We start from the raw sequence: 23,031 nt of genomic DNA, 5'->3' as shown, positions 1-23,031 counted from the left end.
GGACTACGGAAAAATTTGATGAGTCATAGGAGTCATTGTAATTTTGGAGTGGGTGAGCCCAGCCTTCTGGAAGAGTGATGAAGAAACTGAGCTACAGAGAGATCGAAGGATTCACCTAAAGTTTCATGGGGGTTGTGGTGGATCCGGTCAGGTTGGAGAATCTGCAAATAACCAGCCTAGCCAGGGTTACAGGAGGCAGGTCGTTAGTTGGCTTGAATTTGAGATTCAAAGTACATGCAGAGAGAGGTTATTAGTACAAGACTCAGAATTAGTGGGCTAAGAGGAAAAGAGGTAGCACAGAGAAGACTGGAAGGAGAGGAATGTTTGAAGAGATGTCATCGCGCTCCTTTTTCAGAGGGGCGAAAAGGCAACGTCTTTGTGGGCTGTGGACCGTTGAAGAATAGTTACGGCATTACCTGGAATTCCTCTTAAGTGGAAAAAGAAGTCAAAATAAAACATATTTTAACCTTTAATGTGGGGAAGTCAGTCAGTAATAGCCATCCCAGTGAATTACTTGGTCAGATACTTTCTTTATACTTTGAGCTTCTTCAAGAGGATAGGTGACTTCTTCTTAGCTCCAGACCAGTGAAATTTAGGTCAAGGCCCTTGAACAGTAGGCATCACAGCTCTCGAAGGCCTCTGAATGCTCTTTACTGGTTTCCAAGTGTTCCCGTGGGCAGCAGGCACTTTGTGTTAATGATATTCCAGAATGGATGGCTGTGGCTAATACTGCCTGACCGAGAAGGGTTATGTTGGTGATGACTCGCTAACTAAAATGACCATAAGAACACATTGAAAGAAGGAAAACTTGGGGCGCATTTCTCAGATTCTTCAATTATAAACTAATTTTTCTGTATCCCCAAGATTTTCAATCTATTGAACACACCTCCAGGTCTACTTCAGGAAGGCCAAAAGGCTTTCCCTCCTACAAATTGCTTTTTAAAATGAGAGATACTCAGATGCGAGATGTAAATTCGGCTCCCAGGGCATGCTCCCAGGCAGGGTTACATATGGGATAATTATCATTACCTGCCATATGTTTGGGATAAAACCCACATTTATTAGATTTTCAAGGGGAAGAGCTATCCAATTACAAAATAAATTTCCAGAACCCCAACAGATCTGGTTTATTATATCCTCCTTCCTTTCTTCCTTTTCCTTAGTTTCGAATGTTTTTGCATGTAACTGCTTCTGGGAGCAGGCAGAAACATCCAGACAGTAGAGGAATGCCGTGAGAAAGAAGATTTTTGCCACTGGATGACTTTCTTTATTTAAAATGTATGAAACAAAACAATGTCTAGTGGTTGTGATTATTTCTGTTAGGATGAGGTCCATTACGATGATAATGTTCTCTGTTTTCCGAAGGAAGGGAAAGTGGATGAGGGTGCTGGTACTGATTGAGAACCTGCTCTTGGCACAAGAGACGGAGGTGGGCACTTTCTACACATTCCCTGATTTAATCTTCAAAACGGACATATTCAATTTGGTTAATATGTCCATCTTACAGCTAGAAAAGTGAGGATTCAGAGGAATAATTAATTTGTCTAAGGTGGCACAGCTCTGGTGGACCTCCAAGGGTCAAATCCTGTGACTTGCAAAGCCCATTTAAATAAGAGAAATCAGAAGAGCATATCCATTTGACTCACATGAATATCCTGAGACAAGCTTTCCGGAGTGATTTCCTGCCGCCACATGGGATTCTGGTTGACCTGGGCTTCTGCGTCCAGCTCAGCGAAGACTTGGACTCTTGTGGTGGATTAATGTGCTCCGTGCATGCTAATCAGTCAGAACATGGGACCCAGAGGGTATTATGCTAAGTGAAATCAGTCAGGGAAAGACAAACACCATGTGATTTCACTTATATGTGGAATCTAGAGGACAATATAAACGATCAAACAAAACAGAAACAGACTCATAGCTACAGAGAACAAACTGATAGTTGACTGTTTGGGAGGCTGGGTGGAAAAGGTGGAAAGCTTAGAAAAGTACAAATTGGTAGCTGCAAAATAGTTTCTGGGATGTGAGATACAGCATAGGGAATAGAGTGAGTAGTATTGTAATAACTATGGATGATGTCATATGTGTGTAATAGATTTATTGTGACCATTTTGTAAGCTACAGAAATGTCTAATCACTATGCTGTACTTCTGAAACTAATTAAAAATAATATTTTTAAAAAATATGAGCAGATCAGAGCCCACACATACCAGAAGATGAGAGTGGAGATATGCTCAGAAAGAAGAGGTTGAAAATTTTCTATTAAAAAAAAGTTGTTCTTGATCACGTAGTTTGCATAAATAATCACATTTTTGAAGGGCCACAGAACTTAGATTGTTCTCAATTGCATCCTCTAGGGAAGAGGACTGACTAGGTAATGGCAACTTTCTATCATTTTTCCTAGGAAATTTGTTTCTGTAGCAGGAATTGAAATAACCTGGCTATGCCTCTTGCTTGGCTGCTAGGTTACATTTTGCTCATTCAGAGTTTTATCAGCCGACAGATCTCTTAAATGAATTACCTGCCATTGCCTTAACAATACACGTCTGATGGGTCTGCTCCAACATTTTGTAGACTGATGGCCCTTTCCAGTCAGATCTGAGGACAGTGTTTAAATAGCGACACTTTATCACCAGTACCAGAAGAAATAAGGAAGTCAAGTGTTCCTCAATCTAACTTTTGATGGTTTTACAGAACAAGAACTTGAGTTTCCTTCTGTTGGACTTTTAAATCAACCTCCAGAAACTTGTTTGGAAGTTAGTAGGTTTTGCATCTGCAGATAGCATTTTCTCATTTTTCCTTGACATTCAGAGCAGACGAAGATACATAGGTCAGTGACTTTTCAGGGCCTGTCTACAGGATGCCTTTACAAATAACTTGGTGTTTCTCAAGCATCTGAAAAGCTTAATTTCTCTTTGGTTCTAGCAAAGAGACGTCTTGCTGCCCAGGGAATACCAAAATGTGATGTTCTGTACATTTAATTAATTCATTAAGGATTTGTGAAGTACTTCTTGAGTGGAGGATGTGATCTTAGAGGAACAGCTTCTTTAAAGGGGCTCGGACGCAGGAGGAGCACAAGAAATGACAGCACAAGCAATACCCGTCCAGCAGCTGGATGAGTTACACGGGCACCGATGGCTCCTAGCAGCCACGGAGCCTTCAGGAAAGACGGGCGCGCTCCTGGCCTGCACAGACAGCCGTGAAGAGAGCAAAGAGTCTTTGCAGCACGGCTGCGAGGGTCTGCTCGAGCGGCGCGGACAGGACAGTTCACGCCGGAGGATGCTTGGGAACGCGGTGGTGTAGGCGGAGCTGCTCTGTTCAGGATAGCAGTCACGGCCCACATGTGGCGATTTAATCAAAACGAGATAAACCCCGCCCCTCCCGTGCGCGTGCTTAGGCGCCACACGTGGCCAGTGGCCGCCCTCTTGGACACTGCAGGCTCAGGCTGTTTCCGTCGCTGCAGGCAGTTCTGTCGGCCAGCGCTGGTCTCGGGAGCGTGGGGTTTTACATAGCAGGTCGGAAAGCAACTGTGGATCTTTTGATCAGGCAAAAGTGGCGCGATGAAAATAGTACCCAGAGAACAGCGATCCAGAGGAGCAGAGAATAGAGGAAGCTCAGGGTGGGACCGCCAAGTGAGCAGGCCCGGCGCGTCGCCCTTACGGCGTGCAGACTGGGATTCGAGGGTGACAGAGCCGTTCCGAGGGAAAGGTGTGGGGATTTTGTCTGATAGGACAGGTGGCTGTAAGCACCGAAGAACCACAGATAGGACTGTGGGAGATTTTAATGTGAGAGGCAGAGGGTGAGCAGCACTTGGGAGAGGGCGCAGTCGGCCTTGCAGGGTGGCGGCGAGGATTCAACAAGGCGACGTGTGTGCAGCGCATCGCACAGGTGATGGATGGAAACTTTAAACCGAGGCAGTTTTTAAGGAGACCCATTTCCTTTACTTTAAGGCAGTGTGAAAGCATATGACCGTGCTAGTGTGTGGCTTCCTCCTCTATCTCGTGTCTGTGTTACGCTTGTGTTGAGAGCTCTTTCCCTTGTTTACTTCGAAAGGGGAGAGGGACTACCGTTTCCTGAGTACCTTTCATGGCAAGTGACTGCCACACGTTACTCTGCTCACTCTCGTGAGGGCCGTGTTATAGATGAAGGAACAGAGCTAGGAAGAGGTGAAGCTGAGATTTCAACGCAAAACTTTGGTTGTTTATAACTAATCTTTACAAGTAAAGATAGTTTCACTATCAGCTCCTCAAATCCATGCCACCCGCTCATGACCTGTAACTTGAAGCCTGTTGCTCGTATCACACACAGTTTAGGAACTGTCTTTAGCGATGAATTCCACGTGCCTTTCCTTTTTAAAATATAAGATATAGATCCTATGAAAATTGTTTACTCTCAGCAGTAATCGGTATTGTGACTATCGGATGGTTCTAGAACACTGCTTTTCAAAGTGTGGTCCCTAAGCAGCAGCAATGAGCATCACTGGGAACTTGTTAGAAATGAGAACATTTTCAGGCCCCACCCGAGACCTGCCAAATCAAAATGCCTGGCAGTGGGACCTGACAAGCCACTTTTTAATAAGCCTTTCAGTCGTTTCCGATACGCTCTAGAGTTTAAGCACGAACCAAATGAACAGGAAGGATAGTCTTCATTTTATTTTATTTTTTTAGCATTTTATTTATTTAACATTTTATTTATTTCCCCCCTCCCCCCTCCCCTCTGGTAACCAGAAAGGATAGTTTTTTTGTCTACCTCCTTCCCCCCTGCCCCTCCTCATCTCAGAAAGGATAGTTTTAAAGTCCATTTCCTATGAATTAAGTTAGAGAAATTTGGATAGATTTAGGACAGCCCAATAGACATGGCTATTAACCCATCAGTAGTGGATGACTATGAAGATACTTGGGAAATTATATGCATTAAATAGGATGTTATTTCAAAAGGACAGATATGACTTTTTTTTTAAGGCTAGATTCCAGAGTAAATCATTACTAGATTATTGATTGGAAATAATATCAAGATGTGTACAACTGAACACCAGGCCGCTTATCTCTTACTAGGAGGTAGTAGAGATTTTTCAGTTCAGGGAGCCAGTGCTTGACGTCATTTTTCATAATATTTTTATGTCATTTAAGATGTTTCATGAGTTCTTCCATATGTTGGCCTCAATAATAAAAGCCACATCTGCTTTGTAGTTGTTAGCAGAGCAGGTCACAGTGCAAATGGAACTGATAAGAAACCAGGGTTTTGGAACGAGGTCGTAGACAGGCTTCTGTAACCTAGCTTTAGACAGCGTAAATAAAAACAACATTGCGAAGTCTGCATTGGGGAGCTGAAAACTCCCAGCCTTGGACCCCAGTACTGAGTCAGTGGTGGGTGCTTCAGGTGATCTAGTTCCAGCACTATGAGCCAGCCTTCAGCTACACAGAGCGGTTTTTGCTTTTCTTCTTCTCTGAAATACAGTAACTCCTCTTCACCACCCCCAACACACACACACACACACACACACACACAACAGCTCATCTTACAGGATTTGTTTTCTGTCTCTGTGGAGCCATTCTGGAACCTTCGACCCCCTGTGGAGTCCCTCACTCCGCACCAAGCCCCACTCCACTGTAGACTTTATCGTGGCACTTCAAACACTTTAAATGAGCATGATTTTATTTACATGCCTTTTTTCGTTTACTGTGCTATGTGCATTTTGAGGGCAGAGACTTTTTATACTTGAATTATTTTTATTGTTTTCATTTGACTTCCGCCTCTGTTGTGTAATACCTTGCACATAACAGGTGCCCCATGTTTTTGATGACACGGAATTAAAGCTATTCTTCAGGAAAGAGCTTAACCCTGCTTGTGGACAGTTATAAATGTCTGACCAAAGGTGAGATCTTTTTAGGTAAGATTTGCAGTCCCAAAGGGAAGGCCACTGTACATCATCAGTCAGGAGATGAAACCACAGGGGGGCTTTGTGACCTGGAACCACCCACAGAAGTGTCACTTTGCTTCGACCCCTGAGATGGGGCCTGAGAAAACTTGGACCTGCCAGATCATGTAAGATTTCTGTGTTGTGTATGGGCTGTTTACTTGCAACTCTCTCCGATTGCTGCTTTCCATATTAATCTCCTTTTATGGCTCTGCGAATTAGAAAGCACTGGTTCCTTATTTTACAGAGGGGGAAACTGAGAGCAAGATTTGTAAAGTTCTAGTCTGTTCATGGTAAGGGTAAAGATTTTTATTGCCCTCTTTGAAACAGCTATGCCATCTGAGATGAGACTGTTAGGTAATTTGTGAAGTCAGTGACTGAATCTGTAATTCAGAAATTCATCCAAATACAACATTGGGAATGGATATCAGCAGAGTTGGAGAAGCTGCATTTTTCTGAAAGGTACACTAATTCATTGATTGATTAATAGACTGGTAATGCACATCTTTAGTACTTTTCCTCATTCCTACACATTTCTCCTCCAGAGATTCGATTGTTTCCTTGTATGTGGGGATTGTAACTTAGGGTCCTCATCCTTACTATGGAGAACATTATCTGTACTCTCAGGGTCTTGTTTGTTTGTTTGCTCTTTTTCAAATTAAGAAAGAGCTGTCGGCTCGCGTGCATCCTCGGAGCCCTTCACAAAGCTCTGTTTGGATTAACTGCTGACCCCATGTGATGTACGGAGCATCTGGCAGCAGGGAGGGAATTCTCAGCTGTCTCTCTTTGTTATGTCCACAGAAGGAAAGGCGAGTTTTATCTTACTGCTCAGGCAGTGGTACTGCACGTTCCTTTTCTGGTCTGTGGGACCCACCGATCTGATTGTGGGCTCATTTCATACCATTCCTGTCATCTTGGACTAGTTACAGCCCAGGGATGATTTCACCCTACTCACGAATGTGAATTTCTTCTCAGGCATCTTCCGCACCCCCCCAAATTCGACTTTAAGGAAAGCTTATTGGGTTCTGTCAGCATTGTCTGGTTTGTCCTGTCTCGTGTGGTTAAGGGATCCCAGGCAGCGTAACATGAAGAAGAAACCGCTGTGGGCGTTTCTCAGAGCCCATGGCTTTCCTCCTCAAATCCCCATTTTCCAGGTCTCGTTGAAATTGGTTATTTTATCCTTGCCACAGGATATGGGTATGGTGGTATGTTGTCCATGTTTTACTAAGTCTCAGAGTTAAAGGTAGATCTTCTTTACTCCGAGCAACAATGGGCTGAAAATTTACATTTCTAATAAGTTCCCTGAGTGGGGAGGAGGGTGACACTGCTGGTCAGCACTGTGCGACGTCCCGGAGAGCCGTAGAGAAGAGCTCAGGGGCTTAGGAGTCAGGGGGCGTGGGTCTGAATTCCTGTTCTCGGGCCAGACAGCTGTGGGAGCCTTAGATTCTTCCTCTGTAAAACCGAGCTGTTTAACACCTATATGATAGGGTTTTTGCGAGGATGAAGTACGATTTCGATAATGGCAGCAATATCTAATATTTATCAAGTACCAGGTACTTTGGGGAGTGCTTCACATATGCCGCTCACTCTTCAACAGTTAACTATTATCCCCACATGGAAATAAAGGTCCTGGAACACAGTAATTGCTCAGTCAGTATCCGTGTCCTTCCCTGTCCGTGTTTAAGAAGGCTGGGAAATGTGTAATGCACTTAAGATAGATTTTTCATAAAACTAGTTTATTTTTTAAACATTTTTGACACTTTAAGAAACTGGATATTTATATGAAATATCTGGTTTTATATTACTGGTTTTACCAGTAATGTCGGCTAAGAAAAGAGGTCGTTGTTATCTGAAATGATAGACTATTTCTTCTTACTACCTTTATTGTTTTTAAGTATTGTGGATTGTTTAATATATATAGCTATTTCTTATCAGTTAGAAAGATTAAGCAGTTTAAAGAAAATTTTATAATTTACCTTTAAAACTAATCTTTTTTTCCTCTTTCTGTGTTTCCTTATGACTGCTTTGCAGAGGGTTTTATAAAGCCAATTTTGCCATCTAGTAAAAATTCTTCACCTATAATTAAATAATCCCCCCAATAGTAAAATTTATTACTTTTATATGACTTTGAGAAAAAATGTGTTTTCCTAGAAGAGATTTTTAAGGAAAGTTTAGACAGAGATTCCGAAATGTGGACTTTTTATTTACTTGCAGATGCACGGGAACATTTATTTTGTGCCTGTCGTATGCTAGATGCTTGCCACACCTTGTTAAAATACCAGTACTTAACTTTATATGGTTGGTGAGTGATTAAATGGGAAGCCTAATCTTTGTAAGACTGAAAGCAGTGCTGGCATATAGTTAGCACCTGATGAAGGAGGCATTATTGTTGTTTCAGGCACTTCAGATGTGTGAATATAATAGTTACAGTTTCTAGCCATACAGACTTTACAGTCCAGCAGTTCCCAAAAAGCACTGGGGTAGTTCCTGAAACGATCACAAAACTGGTCACAAGTGACGCTGGTGTTCCGAGGCACGCTGTTCCACAGCCCGGGGTCTTGCCTCCCAGCACAGTGCCTCCTCGCCTTCTGATTTGCAGCGTGCCATCCTAATCTTGATGTAGTCGACAGTGTCCCACTTGCCAGCGTTGAAGATCTGTCTCCTTGCTGCCGTCTCGTAGTTTATTGTATCTTGGTTGGGAATGGGATCTGAGCAGGTTTCGTTTCTACTTGACCTGCTGGGTTCCCCTCCTCAGGCATTGCCCACCCACAGACCCAAACGGGGCGGCCTCAAGGAATTGGATCTGCATACAGCGGGTGAGGCATAGTGTGTTAGATCTGGTAGGGAGGCCTTTTACCTGAGGAAGTGGACCACGTGTCTACCCAGGAAAGAAAGGCATTGTCGTGTTTCAGGGTTTACTTTCTTATTCTAATTATCAGTCGGGAGAGGAGGGTGTGAGAGGTAAAGGGAAGCTGCGTGGTTACGCGGGGCTGACACAAGTAGTAAGAGCGAGGTGTAAACGTCTCGGTGTGTTCTTGAACCGTCTGCTGTTTGGGGCGGTGGTAGTGAGTGAGTGGGGAGTGGCTCTGTGACGGAGATGAGGCTGGAGAAGCCAGCACGGGCTGGGTCGCAGAGGGCTTTCGTCGCTGTGAATGGAACAGACATAGGAGTTAGGATGTTATCCTGTTGGCCACAAACAGTTGCAGGGGAGTCACTTTTCACATTGTATTTTAGAGACTCTTCTGTTACTTCCTAGTGTGTGCAGGGCTAGCTTAGAAGCCTGGAGACCCAATTTCATGGATGACTTTAGAGAAAAACCTAGAGAACTGACGAAGGAATCTAGGTGAGTTAAATGTACGAGATGGGTGAGAACAGAAGTCAAACGGGTAGATTTTAATCACGGAATGTTCCCATTTCAGTCCTCTCTGAGAGGGAGGAGAGGAGAGCAGGATGAGGAGCCAGAGAGATTGATTCATCTAATCACTTCCAGTTCGTTTATTAAATTCCTATCAAGAATTAATAAAAATCCTTATATGCTCTGCATTTTAACCAGACATCTGTTTCCGTTAGCAAAGGGCAGACCGTCTCTTTAAGTGTTGGCCTAATTATTCTAGCAGTTTCAGAGAGTTGTGAAACCTTTGTGGGAGGGACAGGCTTTTTTGTTTAAAAACCACCAGCCAACACCCTCCGACCAATTTAGCTTTGCTTAAACAAGAATAGACTGAGAGGCAGGGTTGTACATTGAAACAAAGAGCTTACACTCTTAGGATTTTTAAAAACTTTTTTTTTTTTTAAAAGAACACTTCCCGTTAAGGGGCTCACACATTAAATGATTTCTAAACTTTTTGTAATTGGATTCCTTTCCCAGCTGTAGTTTCAAGATTCCACCCCAATAGGAAAATGATCTCTAAAACCACTTTACATGGAAAACTCAACAGATTTATTGAGCGCCATCTGCTGGTTTTATTTTAATGGACCAAATAGGTAGTGCTTGGAAATCTTTAATAATTTACATATGTTAGTGTTGCAAAATTATGAAACTGGAAGACAATAGGAATTATGATTATTATTAGTAGTAGTAGTAATGGTATTAAAAATGGCCATTTTGTGTTAGCATTGGGAAAGGTAATGCTTTGGGCTGCCATATATGTTACTTAAAATAACAGGTTATAGGGATTTTATTGACCCATCTCTTTATCTGCCAAAAACTTAGCCTGGTTGAAATAAAAGGCAACTTCAAATGTCAAATAAAATTGTTATATATTTTCGAACATTGGAATCAACAAGTCTGTGTATATAGAATGAATTTAGTCTGTGCAAAAAGCCAATAAATTTCTCAGTGGATTTCTATTTCATGTAACTTGAGTGCTTTCAGGCCATCTTTTAAGGAGAGCTTTATAAAAAAAGCTTTGCTGGCCAGTCTGGAGATTACGCTTTATTCCGAGGGGAGTGGAGACTATCTGTGAATATTTTTCTACTTACGAGAGAGACCACCCTGTCTGAAACAGCCTCCTGCTTCTACTTCAGACACACTCTAACGCCTCGCCTGTCCTATTCTCGGTAATGGAACTTCCCCCTTGATGTTATTTTTATATTTTGATTGTCTTACTGGCTGAAATATAAGCCCTGTGAAGCCAGGGGCCTTGTCTCTTTCCCGTTTATTCCCTGGATTTTAATAGTGCTTTACACATGTTTGGGATCAGTAAATATTGTATGAAAAAATTCATTGCTGACAAAACGAGTTTCAAATGTTTATTTAGCAGGTCTATGGTTAAGTGACTGATTCAGATCTTATTCTCAAGCCACCGTTTTTACTACCCCGTACGGCAGCAAATGTTCCGTTAGTAGCATGTTGCATTTAAGAAATAGTGGATCTTAAATAATATTGACAATTTGTGTATGTGGGTACTCACGCACACACACATCTGTGCTGTTTGTAATGGTGTTACTTGCCTGGAAAAACCAAACTGCTCCGAGAACCAAACAGGCCGCTTCAAGGGGATCTTAACCCTCAGAACCGGACAGCCCTGTCTCCTGATTGGGGATTTTGGATTTTTTTAGTCTGGTAGGCCTTCTGTTTTCTAGCCTGATGGCAACAGCATCATACACTTAGGTCAATTCTTATCTTAAAAACGCTTTGCCACAACTGTGCCTTATAAATTCGCTTTTTATTTTCCCAGAACACTTCAGTACATTAGGCAGCAAAATGTAACTTACGTGCTCTCCTATAATTACAGTTGTGGTATTTTTCTGAATGAATGAATTCCAGTGTAAAAAAGGCCGACGGATGGCACTCCAGTTTGCTCACAAAGATAGAAATAAAAAGCAGATTGACATTTCTTCGAGGTTTACCAGTATTATATGACCTTTCGTTAGCTCCACTATATCCAGTGTTTAAGGATTCTCAGCTCCAACAGCTGTTTCCTGAATGGTTTTTGGTTCACTTTGCAGCCTTTCACCTCTCCCCACACGTCACCCCCGTCCGCTCCTTGCAACTGTCATCCGTTTCAAATGGAATTTGAAATCAGGCAGAAGAGAAGTCTGTTCCTCCGGCTCCTTCCAGGGGTCTGCGTTTGAATCTGGGACGCCTTCCTCTCCTGGCGCTTGCTCAGCACAGCGTCCAGTGCCTCCCCCCCCCCCCCCCCCCCCCCCGTTCCTGCGGTGCCTTTTATGCAGCTGCAGTCATTGCTTTCTGTGTCTCTCCCTCCCTTAAAAGACTGAGCCCAAGAGGGCAGGGGCTGTCCTGTCTTTATGTCCTTACTATCTGTCATAGTACCTCACTCAAGTGCTTCATTTAAGTGTTTACTTAAATGGAGGGAGTGATAAGGCAAACTTAGCCTTTTGCTTATTTGTAGTATTTTAAGTTTTGTTTTATAAAGGATGAAGTGTTTGTTGGTTCAACCCAACAAACATTGAGCACGGGCTGTATATCAGGTCCTTGAAGAGTTGCCGTGGATACAAAGATGATCTAGATATAATCTCTGCCAGCTTCACTGAAGTGGCTGAGGTTTCAGAAGGTAGATTCCTGCCTAAGGTGATCTGTCTTGAGCTTTGAGCATTAATTGGGTGTAGCCATTTCTCCACAGAAGCTTCCCCTCAAGGCAGAGTTTGGGCATCCATCTCTGCACCTAGCGATGCTGGCATGTATGCTAATCATCGCACTTATCACTTGGCATTCTGTCCATTTGCATGTCTGCCTAAGCTCCTGGAGGGCAGGCGCCCGGGTGGTGTTTATGATGTGAGCATCCGGGTGATGGCAGAGACAAAGCACAGGACACAGAGGGCGCTGCATGCGTGTTTAGCATGAAAGGGTGAACAACGTAAGGTTGTGGTAAGGGGAGCAGAAGAGAAAGGAAGGTAACGAGCAGGGTCATGTCGCACCATAAATGCGTTTTAACTAATTTATCCACTTGATGGACTAGAATAAAATTTTATAATAGCAGTAAAAAATAATGAAATAATAGTAACACCAAAGGAAATGTTTAAAGTAATAAAATATTTTAAACATTTTAAGGCTCATTTACATATCAGCATTAATGCTTAATATTAATATTTTTAAATGATTAGGTTTTTAAAAAAATCTTAATAATAATGGATAACGATCCTATATATATTTGATAGCAATAAATCATTTGAAACCCATTTAGCTTTAATTGTGTCTAGCTTTCTGCTTAATTAGGAAGATTAAGAATTATATTTTGTCTAGGCATAGGCTTTTATAATTACTGAGGGAATTATTAACAGCAAAATGGTTAAAACAGAGAAATCTGAAATATTTTAGGTGGTGGGAAATTAACTTTCACGAATCTAGGAAATGATATTTATTTTAGTTTAGCAAATGAGCTTTCTCGAAGACTCGGAGTGAAAAAATAAGTATTTTAAGTTCTTGGCAGAGGCCTCAATTGTGGCTGCCATTGATAAAGAGAAATATGTGTGCTGAGTTTCATCCTTTTCAGTGGCATTCGAGTTTGGGCTCTTCTCGGGTCCAAAGGATCTTATTTCTGGGCTTGAGGCACTGGAGTAGACGAATGGTATGCTGTCAAGAAACTCACTTAAGGCTGGAGAAAAAATGAAACAGTTCTTGCGTTTGCTGCATTCTGTCCTCAGATCTGTCCTCCATTGCGTTTTCTGAGGCTTGCTTAAAGATTCCTCCTTTAAACGCTGTAAGTCCTTTAATCCTTGCCTCTTTGGTGTCCCTGATCCGCTGTTCCCTGACTGCTCCTCTTCTCTGGCTGGCGTTTCCTTGTCCGTCCGTTTCTCCAGATCAGGTGGTTCTCCCAGCCCTCCCGGCAGGAACACCAGAGTCTAGGCCTCGTTCTCTGTTACCATGGCGAACTCATCTTTCGCCAAGGCTTCATAACTATGTGCAGCTTGACTGGCACATCCGTCACGCCAGCCCAGACCTTTTCTGACATCCTGTCCTGCTAACCACCTGTTGGATACATAATGCCTACAGTTTTCCATCCCGCAGGTATATGAAACTTGACATTTAAAGCTTATCCTCCTCCTCTTCCTCAAAAATCATTCCCACAACCCTCCCCACACCATTTTTCTTCAATGAGTTACTCCTTTTTCTGTTAGTATCACTTCACGTTTACCCTTCCTATCTTTGTCCAGTCCCCATCCACTCAGTTGCCATATTGCATCAAATTATTTTCAACAAAATTCCTTTTTCACATTTATTTCTTTTTGTATCATCTTGCTACCATAGCACTTTAAACTCCTTTTTACACTCTGTTTTTGTAATATTTTCCCCAAATGGTCTCCTTGCCTCTATATTCACTTCTTGTTAGGATCCTGCTGTGAGATAAACTCCTGTAAAAGTCTTCTAGAACATTTGCTGCTTTTAATGTCACCTTCCACCCCCTCCCCTAGTTTTCTCTCAGTACATACTACATGAGGCTGGTTTTTTTTTTCTTGCCTACACAAGTTCAATTATGAATATTTAAAAAAATTGGAAAACACAAAAAAGCATGGAGTATATTAAAATTGGTTTCGATCACCACCTGGAAATAACTGCTATTAAAGTTCTGGTGTTTCCTTTTCTTTTTTTCAAATGTGCATTTGGAACATCTGCTACTTATTCTAGGCAAAGGGGGTATCTCAGTGAATAAAACATGCTCTCATGGGGGTCACATTCTGGTAAATAAGTTATTTATTGAGACATAATTGACATATAGCATTGTATTTGTTTTAGATGTACCACACGATGATTTGGTATATGTATGTACTGTGAAATGATCACAATTGGTTAACACATGCATCACCACATGTAGTTAATTTTCTTTTCTCCCCCGTAATGAGAACTTTTAATATCTCCCTTAGCCAATTTCATATGTACAATTCGGTATTATTAACTAGTTAAAACTGCAGTCACCACGCTGGGCATTGCATCTGTTACGCATCACGTCTCGTATAACTCCTTTGTTGAACATTTATATGTGTGCCGTGCACTGCTATAGGTTATTTAATTCTTACAACAACATTATGAGGCAAGTATGATTGTCGTCCTTGCTTATGGCATAGAGAATGTAACATTCCCCAGTGAAACACTTAAGAAGTGATGCGTCACACTGTGACTCAGACAGAGGCCACCCTCTTAACCACTCGGCCTGCTAACAAGTTATAAGCCAGGTTTGAAAGTTAGACGCAAACCGACTTACGGTGTTGATGTTAATCGGCCTTTTGTGAGCACTATGGCAGCATTGTTTTCCAGAACCTGAGGTGCTTCGTACCTGCCGCTAAGGTCTTCTCTTATACGTGCCCTCTGCTTTTTTACCTCATAGGCACTGACCCCTCTTGATCGGGCCTGCCACTGGCAAACCCTTGCTTTTCCTAGGGAAATCCTCCCTCTTTCCCCCTCCCACCTTCTTCTGCCTTCTGCTGACTTGTTCTCAATGATGCGATGGTTAAACACGAGTGTGTGTGTGCATGTGCGCTCTGATTTGTAGCATTTGCCAATCTCAGTGGCGCGAACACTCCCAGAACAGTTGACTTCAGGCCGCCAGTGTCACATCGCTGAATGCAGCGTGGGCGGGAGCCGTGAGCTGGTGAAAGCCGAGCAGCAGATCGTCATTGTAATACAGCCCCTACCACGTAGATGCAGCAGAGCTGAGCCTCAGGAGCACAGACAGCGAGTGGTAGGATGTGATAAAATAATTAAAACATGGCAGTTCTGAGTATGACATTTGTTTTTAACATACTTTAACGATAAGCTTGTATCATTTAATTTTTAATGGCTGCACTTAATAAGCGGCTTGCAGAAATCCTGAAAATCCAATGATGAGCTCTCACGAACCTGTGGGTCTTTTGACCCACCATCAAAACCGATATGGCAGACACCGTCTTGCCGTCTAAGACATCACTGCTGTTCCTTTACCCTTCCTCTCACAAAACTTCTTTTCTGACTTCCCATCTAACGTCTCGTCTCCAAGGCCTCGTCCCTTCCACCCATCCCCGTACTGACACTTCCTCCCATCCCTCAGATGTTTTTCTCTTTGCCATTTTTTCCCCCAAGCAAGTTACTGGCCCCAGTTAAAGGAAGGCCCCATACATAACTAATATCTTGGGACGCGCCAAGTCTCTTCACAAGATGTTGGGCCTCACATGGAGAAGAAATCTTTGATCAAGAAAGGGAAAATCTGTTTTTAGAATTCCAGGTTAGATATCTAAGTAGATTTTTTTTTTTTTTACTTAGTAAGCATATATAAAGGTGATTATGGTAGTATGAAATGAATTAAAGATGGGAAAACTGAGACCCTAGCTACCATTTAAAACCTTGTTTTTATTGGTAAGTTAATGATTGACTTGGTGTCATTTAGGACTACAGTGCACTTATATTTCAAGGATCACTTGTACTTATACAATGGTGCCTAGTATAGGTTATCTTTCCTATGCATTCTTGTGTTATCTGTTAGCAAAACTAAGACCCTGGAAAAATTGTCAGGTTCAAGGATACATTTCTTAGTGAAGAAACATGAAAATATCTTGGTAAGGATAGCACTGTGTTTCTTGAGTTTAGATTACTGGAAAAGTGGAAATGTAGATGCCTTTTCTTCCTGGGGTGGATCAAACTTAAGATTTTAATAAAGAATGTCTTGAAAACTGCTCTGTTTTAATAAGTTTGTCTGGTGTAGTTAGAAGCATTACAGACTTGTGAACTGGGCAGTCAGATTGATTTATCTGTCTGCTGTGTGGCGCAGGTCCTTCCCTGGAGCAGCAGAATCACTTAGCAGAGTATTCCTCAAGGAGGATGCAATTAGAGCAACCATCTCAACAAAAATTCTTACGTAGATCTGTTTTCCCTCTTTATTTTTTAATCACCACTCTACTCAGTCATGTCAGGCCATCTCAAGTAATTGTCAGTACCTAGTACTCCTGCAGTAAAATTGAAGTCATGTGATGGAAATGCAGAGTAAGAATTTTTCTTGTTTGCTCTCAGTGAGTGTCAGAATGCAGAGAATATTCCTTCAAGGGAAACCGGTACTTAAATTCTAAGTGCCTTTGGAATCTAAATTTCAAGTGCCTTTGAAGTGACTGAGGCTTCTGTATTCCCTTCTACTTCATATTTCGGGGACTTTGAGTTAATGTTGAAAAAACAAGCTATTAAACAAAGCTATGAACGCATTTTGAAACTTCTTTACGTTTGAGAATGAAAAAAGCAGTCGATAGTGAGAGCTTTGGTAAAAGGATTTCAACTGCCTATTAGCCGTCTCCTCCGTCCCCAGTTAAAAGAAGGCCCCGATGCACGAGGGCTGTGGGCACAGGCTCCCCCAAAGATGCTGGGTCTCTCGTGGACAGGAAATCCTTCATCTAGAAAAGGAGGATATAGTCTTAGAATTCCTGGTTAGATATCTAAGTGAAAAAAACCGTTCTGTAAAATTCCACCTTTTAAATAATTTAGGCTCGAGGGCCACACCGGCTCTGCGGCAGCCACTCAGCTCCGCGGTGGCCCATTCCCGTGCAGAAGTGGCCGTAGGCCATGCGTGAGCGACGGCACGACTGTGGTCCAGTATTCATCCACACGGAAATTCACATGTCATATAATTTTCACATGCTACAAATCATCTCTCGTTATCTTTTCCAACCTTTTAAGAATGTAAAAACCTTTCTCAGCTGTGAGCCATACAAAAACAAGCAGAGGGCTGGACTTGGCCCATAGGTTAAGAGTTGGCCAACGTGTGCTCTAAAGGATGAAGCTTAAGAACTTTCATTTACACTTTTTTTTTCAAGTTATAATATTTTGGCACCTTGAAAAATTGGCTCTTCTCAAATGTGCTGCAGACATTGTAACTGGTTGTGGTTTATCATTCTAGAGGATATTAAACATTTTACCAGCCTAAACTTTTCAAAAATGTTTCCCAGAAAGAGTCCTATACATAAGTCTAAAGTATAATTCTATGTAGTGGCCGAAGTCATTGATAATTCTGTTGTAGGATGCTTTGGAACCTTCCAGCTCCGCATTCGTAGTAAGTTACAGTTTCTCTGGAGTTTGTTCTGACTTCTCACATGCTGCATTCAGCAGAGTACTCCACAGAGCCGTGGCGTACACTAAGAAATAGACAGGCAGGACCTTGAGAAACACTCTGAACTCTGTTTCCACAGTCAGCCTTACTGGGGCAATTTTGTTAGTAGACTTAATCCGAGGTTTGACTTCAAGATTTTTTGTTTTCACTGTTCAGTAAAACACTACCTCCTGCTCCGTTATGCTGCTTTGAACCTCACTGCTTTAAAATCTGTCGTTTATGGTTACAACATGAATTCTGTAACAGCGGTCCCCAGCCTTTGTGGCACCAGGGACTGCTGGCTCTCCTATGGGAATCTAATGCCTGATGACCAGAGGCGGAGCCGAGGCGGTGATGCTAGCGCTGGGGAGTAGATGCGAGTACAGACGAAGCTTCGCTTGCCCGCCCGCCTCTCAGCTCCTGCTGCGCGGCCCGGTTCCTCCCAGGACACGGACCGGTACCGGACCACGGCCCAAGGGTCGGGGTCCTTGTTCATAATGTTTATGATTGGGAGAATGGTAATTAGGACTGTGTTTCACAGAATATGTTTATAGTGTAGCTGCTGATCTCAACTTAAGAAATTAACGTGAAAACTGCTAGAAGAATATTTATAAAGGACAGAGATGTCTTAACTTCTAAGTAGTTACAGAGTCATGGGCAGAGTTACTGGCAGAAGATTTTTGTGTGATTCCAAGGGCTTAGTGCAGGTGGATAAAGAAGTGTTAGGGATTCAAGATGGTTGGCAAGCGCAAATTATAAGAAAAGTGACCCTCCCATCCTAACAGATAAAGAATATCATCATAGACAGAGAGCTGACTGTGTTCTAAGAGTGTTCATATATTAGCTATAAGGAGAGAAGGTATTATCTCCATTTCTATATCCAAAGAAGCTGAGGTTCAGAGGATTTAAAATAAAGTCTTTATAGATGTAGTTGGAACCCAGATTTGTCTGAAGCCCAAGCTTATGTTGTTTGCACTCTTACATTTCCAGGCCTCTGTGAGAGGCTCTCCACCCTCGCTGGAGAATGGGTGGACTTGGCAGTGATTTGTAGCATGTAGAATTTAGAGAATTATTGCCGCAAGTGGAACACAGTGGTTAAGGGGCATTCTGAGTCTAAGGATGTAACTCATCGGTGCCTCCTCCATCCTGTCCGTCTTAATTTTGGATTTTCCGCGATTTCTCCCTTTTTCCCATTCATCAAGTAGGTATACCAACTGCTGTTTACTTCTTTACTTGTTTGTCTAACTACCTCCACAAGAATATAAGCTTAAAGAGAACAGAGATTTTATTTTTGGCTCATTTTGTATTCTCAATGCCACGAATACTTTCTGGCACATAAGTGCCCAGTCAGTGTTTATGTTTGTATAAATTTACGAGAGCGAGGCACAGTTTAGGTGATGCGTTTGACTGTCCCTTACATTTGATGTTTTGTAAAGATAGCCTGTCAGGAGGAACCTCCCTGATGCAGACTTGCTCTTTCCTAGGGCGACTGTGTCGTGACGGTGTTGCTCGCGGAGGAGGACAAAGTTGAGGACGATGTAGTGTTTTACTTGGTATTTTCGGGTTCCACCCTCCGTCACTGCACAAGTACTCGGAAGGTCAGTTCTGACACGCTGGAGACCATCGCTCCCGGTAAGTATTTGAGTGCAGTCTTTACTAGTTATTACTAACCTTTACTAGTTCTTGGACATTTTTATTCTGTGTTCACTTGTACAGAGCGAAAGGAAGAATGAATCCAGGTTATAGGACTATGATCACACCTGTGTTTTAAATAAATTTTAAAATGGTTTGCTTATATTTTCTTTATTCCTCAACAATTTAAGCCTACCTATAAATAAATGAAATAAAATGGTGTCATAAATTGAAAGGTAAAAATCGGAATTAGTAAAAATATTTATTGTAATGTTGAGATATGGAGAAAACTTCAGCATACGTGTTAAGATAAAGGTTCTCACGTGGTCACTGTGGTGTGTCTGCATATTTGATTCTTAATATCAGAATGGCAAAAGCAAAGGTAAAACACAATTAGTAACATTCATCAGTATCCATGAGGGAAAGGCTTAAACAAATCTTTCATTAAAGCCAAACTTTCCCCTAATTAGATTATAGTTAATGGTGGAAGGAGTGTTTAATCACTGTTGCATTTATAAGTTTAACATAATTAAATGGAAAATGTTTACTTATTAAAAATTCATCACAACGTTATTAAGTCATTACTGTCTCCACAGAAATGGCTGATAAAGTAATGACTGTCTTTTGACTTACCCTGGCAGCTGAAGTGTATTGATTTGTCTTTGGAGATGAGCTTCTTTCCTTCATTTACTCTGTTTCAAAGTTAACAGTTGACCAGTTTTCATCAGAATACAAAAGAGGGCACATTTGGAAGAAGCCCCTAAAAAGTATTGACAGTTGAACAGTTTTCCTTTAGAGAAAAAAATGGATTTAGTTCTTATTGGAACATTTTTTTTTTACCAGTATTTTTATATAACACTGATTCTACTTTGTTGGAACAGATAGTACAAGAAATTATTGGTTAATGAAACACTTAAAATACCTGGTCTTGCCAGCAGTATTGGAGAAGATTGCCTGTTTTTTGTTGCTGTGCCATTTTATATAAATTAACTTACTGTCTGATATCTCCTAAATCTTGGAATTTATACCACATTCAAGAACTGGGGTTATGACAGTTGAAAGCTCTATTTATCCTCCTACTTGGCAAAAATGATTTTGAAAAATGGAAGATGTAAAGATTCTTGCCAGTTCCTATGAATGATAGGAAATTTAACAAGGAGCTCAGGAGAGATGCCGATTTCCTTTCTAAAGCATATTGAGTATCCTTCTTTGTAATTTAAAGCTCCAGTCATCTTGTTTCCCGTGATGTATATCATGTCAGAAGGCTTGGCTGGAGCTTTGTGTCTGCTCCTGGCTTAACGTGTACCATGTGGGGCCGATGGTGAGAAACAGCTCCTCAGCCAGGCAGAACCTGTCAGTCCTGACGGGATTCTCGTTAGGAAAGGAAAGGAAGGAGTTAGAAAGACCTTTGGAATTAAATTTTGGGGGAGCGTGTGTGTGCGTTCATTCATTTTTTTTTAGGCTGCTGCACCTGCTGTAGTATTTTCTGGAAGGGTAGGGTGGAGCATTTGGGGGTTAAGTTAGTTTTGAATTTCTTGTTTGTATCATGGAAATACGATTTTAGTCTAGAACGAAACTGCCTTAAATCTGTCTTTATGATCTTGACTCAGACAGCGCCTCCTCAGCAAGGCCTTTCCCGCCCACCTTGTGAGTAAGCAGCCCGACCTCATCTGCTTGCTCTTCTCCACTGCACTTCGCAGATTCTAATACATTATACATTTCATTTGCCTTATTTATTGTCTACTCTCTTCTGCTAAAGTGTTAACGTTTTCAGCGCATGAGTTTTAACTTTACGAGGACATCGATTTTTGCCTGTTTTGTTCCCTGGTGTAATGCTAAGAAGACTTGTTCTAGGAATTCCTGCCACTTGATAGAACAGCGTTTCCACTGTGGCCAGGCTAATCCTGGTTCCCAGAAGCCACTCTTTTAGAAAGTTCGCGCCCATGTGGGGACACACACACACACACACACCCTTTTGAAAAAGGCAAAACGCCTTCTTGAACTGAATTCTCAGCTCTATTCAGAGTGCTTTTGCTGATTTCTCTGTCAGTTGCCATATTGACAGCCTGAGATTTCCTGTTTGCTGAGGGCAGTGTCAGATTAGTCAGGTTTCTTTATGGAAAGTCTGTGCTTGCTCTGCGCATCCCAGTCCCTGGATACATGTGCATAGTCTGTGCAGCCACTGCTGCCGAGAGGGACGGGTCTGTGTTTTCTGCTCACGTGTGGGACCAGCTCTTCAATTCTTAGTCATTTTGGCCGATTATGGGAAGAAAAAGAGCTTTGTGTCTTGTTCTTGCTTTTAATGTCCTGTTTCACGCAGATTGCTGGCTCTGATTTTTCTTTGAGTTCTCTGCATGTTTCACTGTCAATGTTTTGTAATATTTTAGCTTTTACGAAAACCAGATGATTGATTGACCTTCAAAAGGCAACTACTTCTCGATGTTAGTCTGTAACCTTTTACTGTTTGGAAAAGGGAATTAAATATTTCTAAATTGTCTGCTTAAGAAAAAAAACCTCTTTGACTTTAGGTATCAAGATCATTACTTTTTTCTGTTTTCACTCTTTTGCTTGTTTTCTAGTGAGAAGCTTACAATGAATTATATGTGTGAGTGTGTTTAATTATAAAGAAGTTGTGAATGCTTTTAAAAGTAGTATTTTCTTGTCTTACTACCACTGAAAGGCTATAGACATGATATTATTCCCCCTTTTTAATAAAGTTTGTATGTTAAGAGGAGTAGCATCTTAAGGAACAATCAGGTAGAGGTTTTGACTTTCTATTTTATCTGCCTTTGAATTCTTTGGCTGCTTTACAGTGAGCATCTTACTTTTAACATATGTAACACTTTTTAATAAAACCATTTTAGAGACTGAGAACAATGTCCTCTCTTTTGAAAATAAGCCATTTTTGTACTAATTGCGCTAAACAAAGACAGGTTTTACAATAAAATGTCACATTCAAAATACCTATGAGGTGACTGGTTTAAGAATATTATTTGCTATAAAATGCAGCCTGAAATGGAAATACATCTCCAAAAACAAAAGAATATTACCTTTGTTACAATATTTCCATATTTTTCTCTTCATAAAAAACAAATCCAGCCCAAATTCCATTTGAACTAGTGATTTTCCTTCAGAAATGAAGCTCAGACTTCTCTTAATACCTATGTAGGGCTGATAAGTAACGCAAAGTCATCTGAATATCCTTGGAAAATAATTCTTGGAGGCCTAGGGAATACTGTCTTATTGTGTTCATTTTTATTAATTAATGTGAAGTTAGACCAAGCAAGCCATGATTTCAGAATGGTAGAGGGAGACGGGAGTTTCAGTGGATGCTGTGTACTCTTTTTGTGGAAGGATTTGGTGCAGAATCCCCTATTGAATGAAATCTTTTTAGTATATCAATTATTTACTTTTAGAATTCATAGCAAGGTTTCTGTTTGACAGGAAAAGTAAAACCAACCGTTCATTGACCCAAAATTTTACTCAGCTCTTTCGTATTTATGTTTTTTCTGTCTCGCTCATCAAAGGGGAGGTTTTATGAAGTACATTTTTCAATTAAAAAAAGTAGATTTACCGTGATCAGAAGTCCTTTTGGGGTTAAAAATCAGTGCTTACAGGTCTCAGTAAGTAGTTTCCCAGTTATATTAATTACAGTGTTAGTCAGTTCTTGCGAACCAGGCTATTTGTGGTAGCAGAGACTCGAGGGTTGCCAGATTGAGTAAAACGTTTGAAAAGACCTTGTAGCCTTTACATTGGCCTAATCAGAGAATTCTGATATCTCCCCTCTCTGCTAAACAAGGTTATTTTTTTACTGAACATTTTCTAACAGTTTCCGTATTCTAAAATACTCTTGACTATAAGGCTTTCTCTAGACAGATGTAATTTTATATTTAAAAAAACTTAAGTTACTGTCCCAATGCTGTTCAGTATATTTAATGACTCTCCTGGAAAAGCAAAGTGAGAACTAGTTGAAGGGGAAAA

The 23,031-nt window shown here is 41.4% G+C and overlaps 1 protein-coding gene across 12 annotated transcripts in view; it reads left to right on the top strand.

The window, feature by feature from the left end:
* AKAP13 (A-kinase anchoring protein 13) overlaps positions 1-23,031 on the top strand; it is a 235,136-nt gene that overhangs the window by 64,464 nt on the left and 147,641 nt on the right. For all 12 annotated transcript variants that reach the window (XM_016151661.2, XM_016151658.2, XM_016151655.2 and 9 more), the window contains exon 3: positions 18,903-19,050. In XM_016151661.2, coding sequence (XP_016007147.2) covers positions 18,903-19,050 — 148 coding nt within the window. The remainder of the gene's footprint in view (positions 1-18,902; positions 19,051-23,031) is intronic.

This window comes from Rousettus aegyptiacus, unplaced genomic scaffold (genome assembly GCF_014176215.1).
Source record: "Rousettus aegyptiacus isolate mRouAeg1 unplaced genomic scaffold, mRouAeg1.p scaffold_m13_p_14, whole genome shotgun sequence".
NCBI classification, from domain to species: domain Eukaryota; kingdom Metazoa; phylum Chordata; class Mammalia; order Chiroptera; family Pteropodidae; genus Rousettus; species Rousettus aegyptiacus.
Note: the sequence above shows the minus strand (reverse complement) of the source record. Positions and strands in the feature narration are given on the sequence as shown.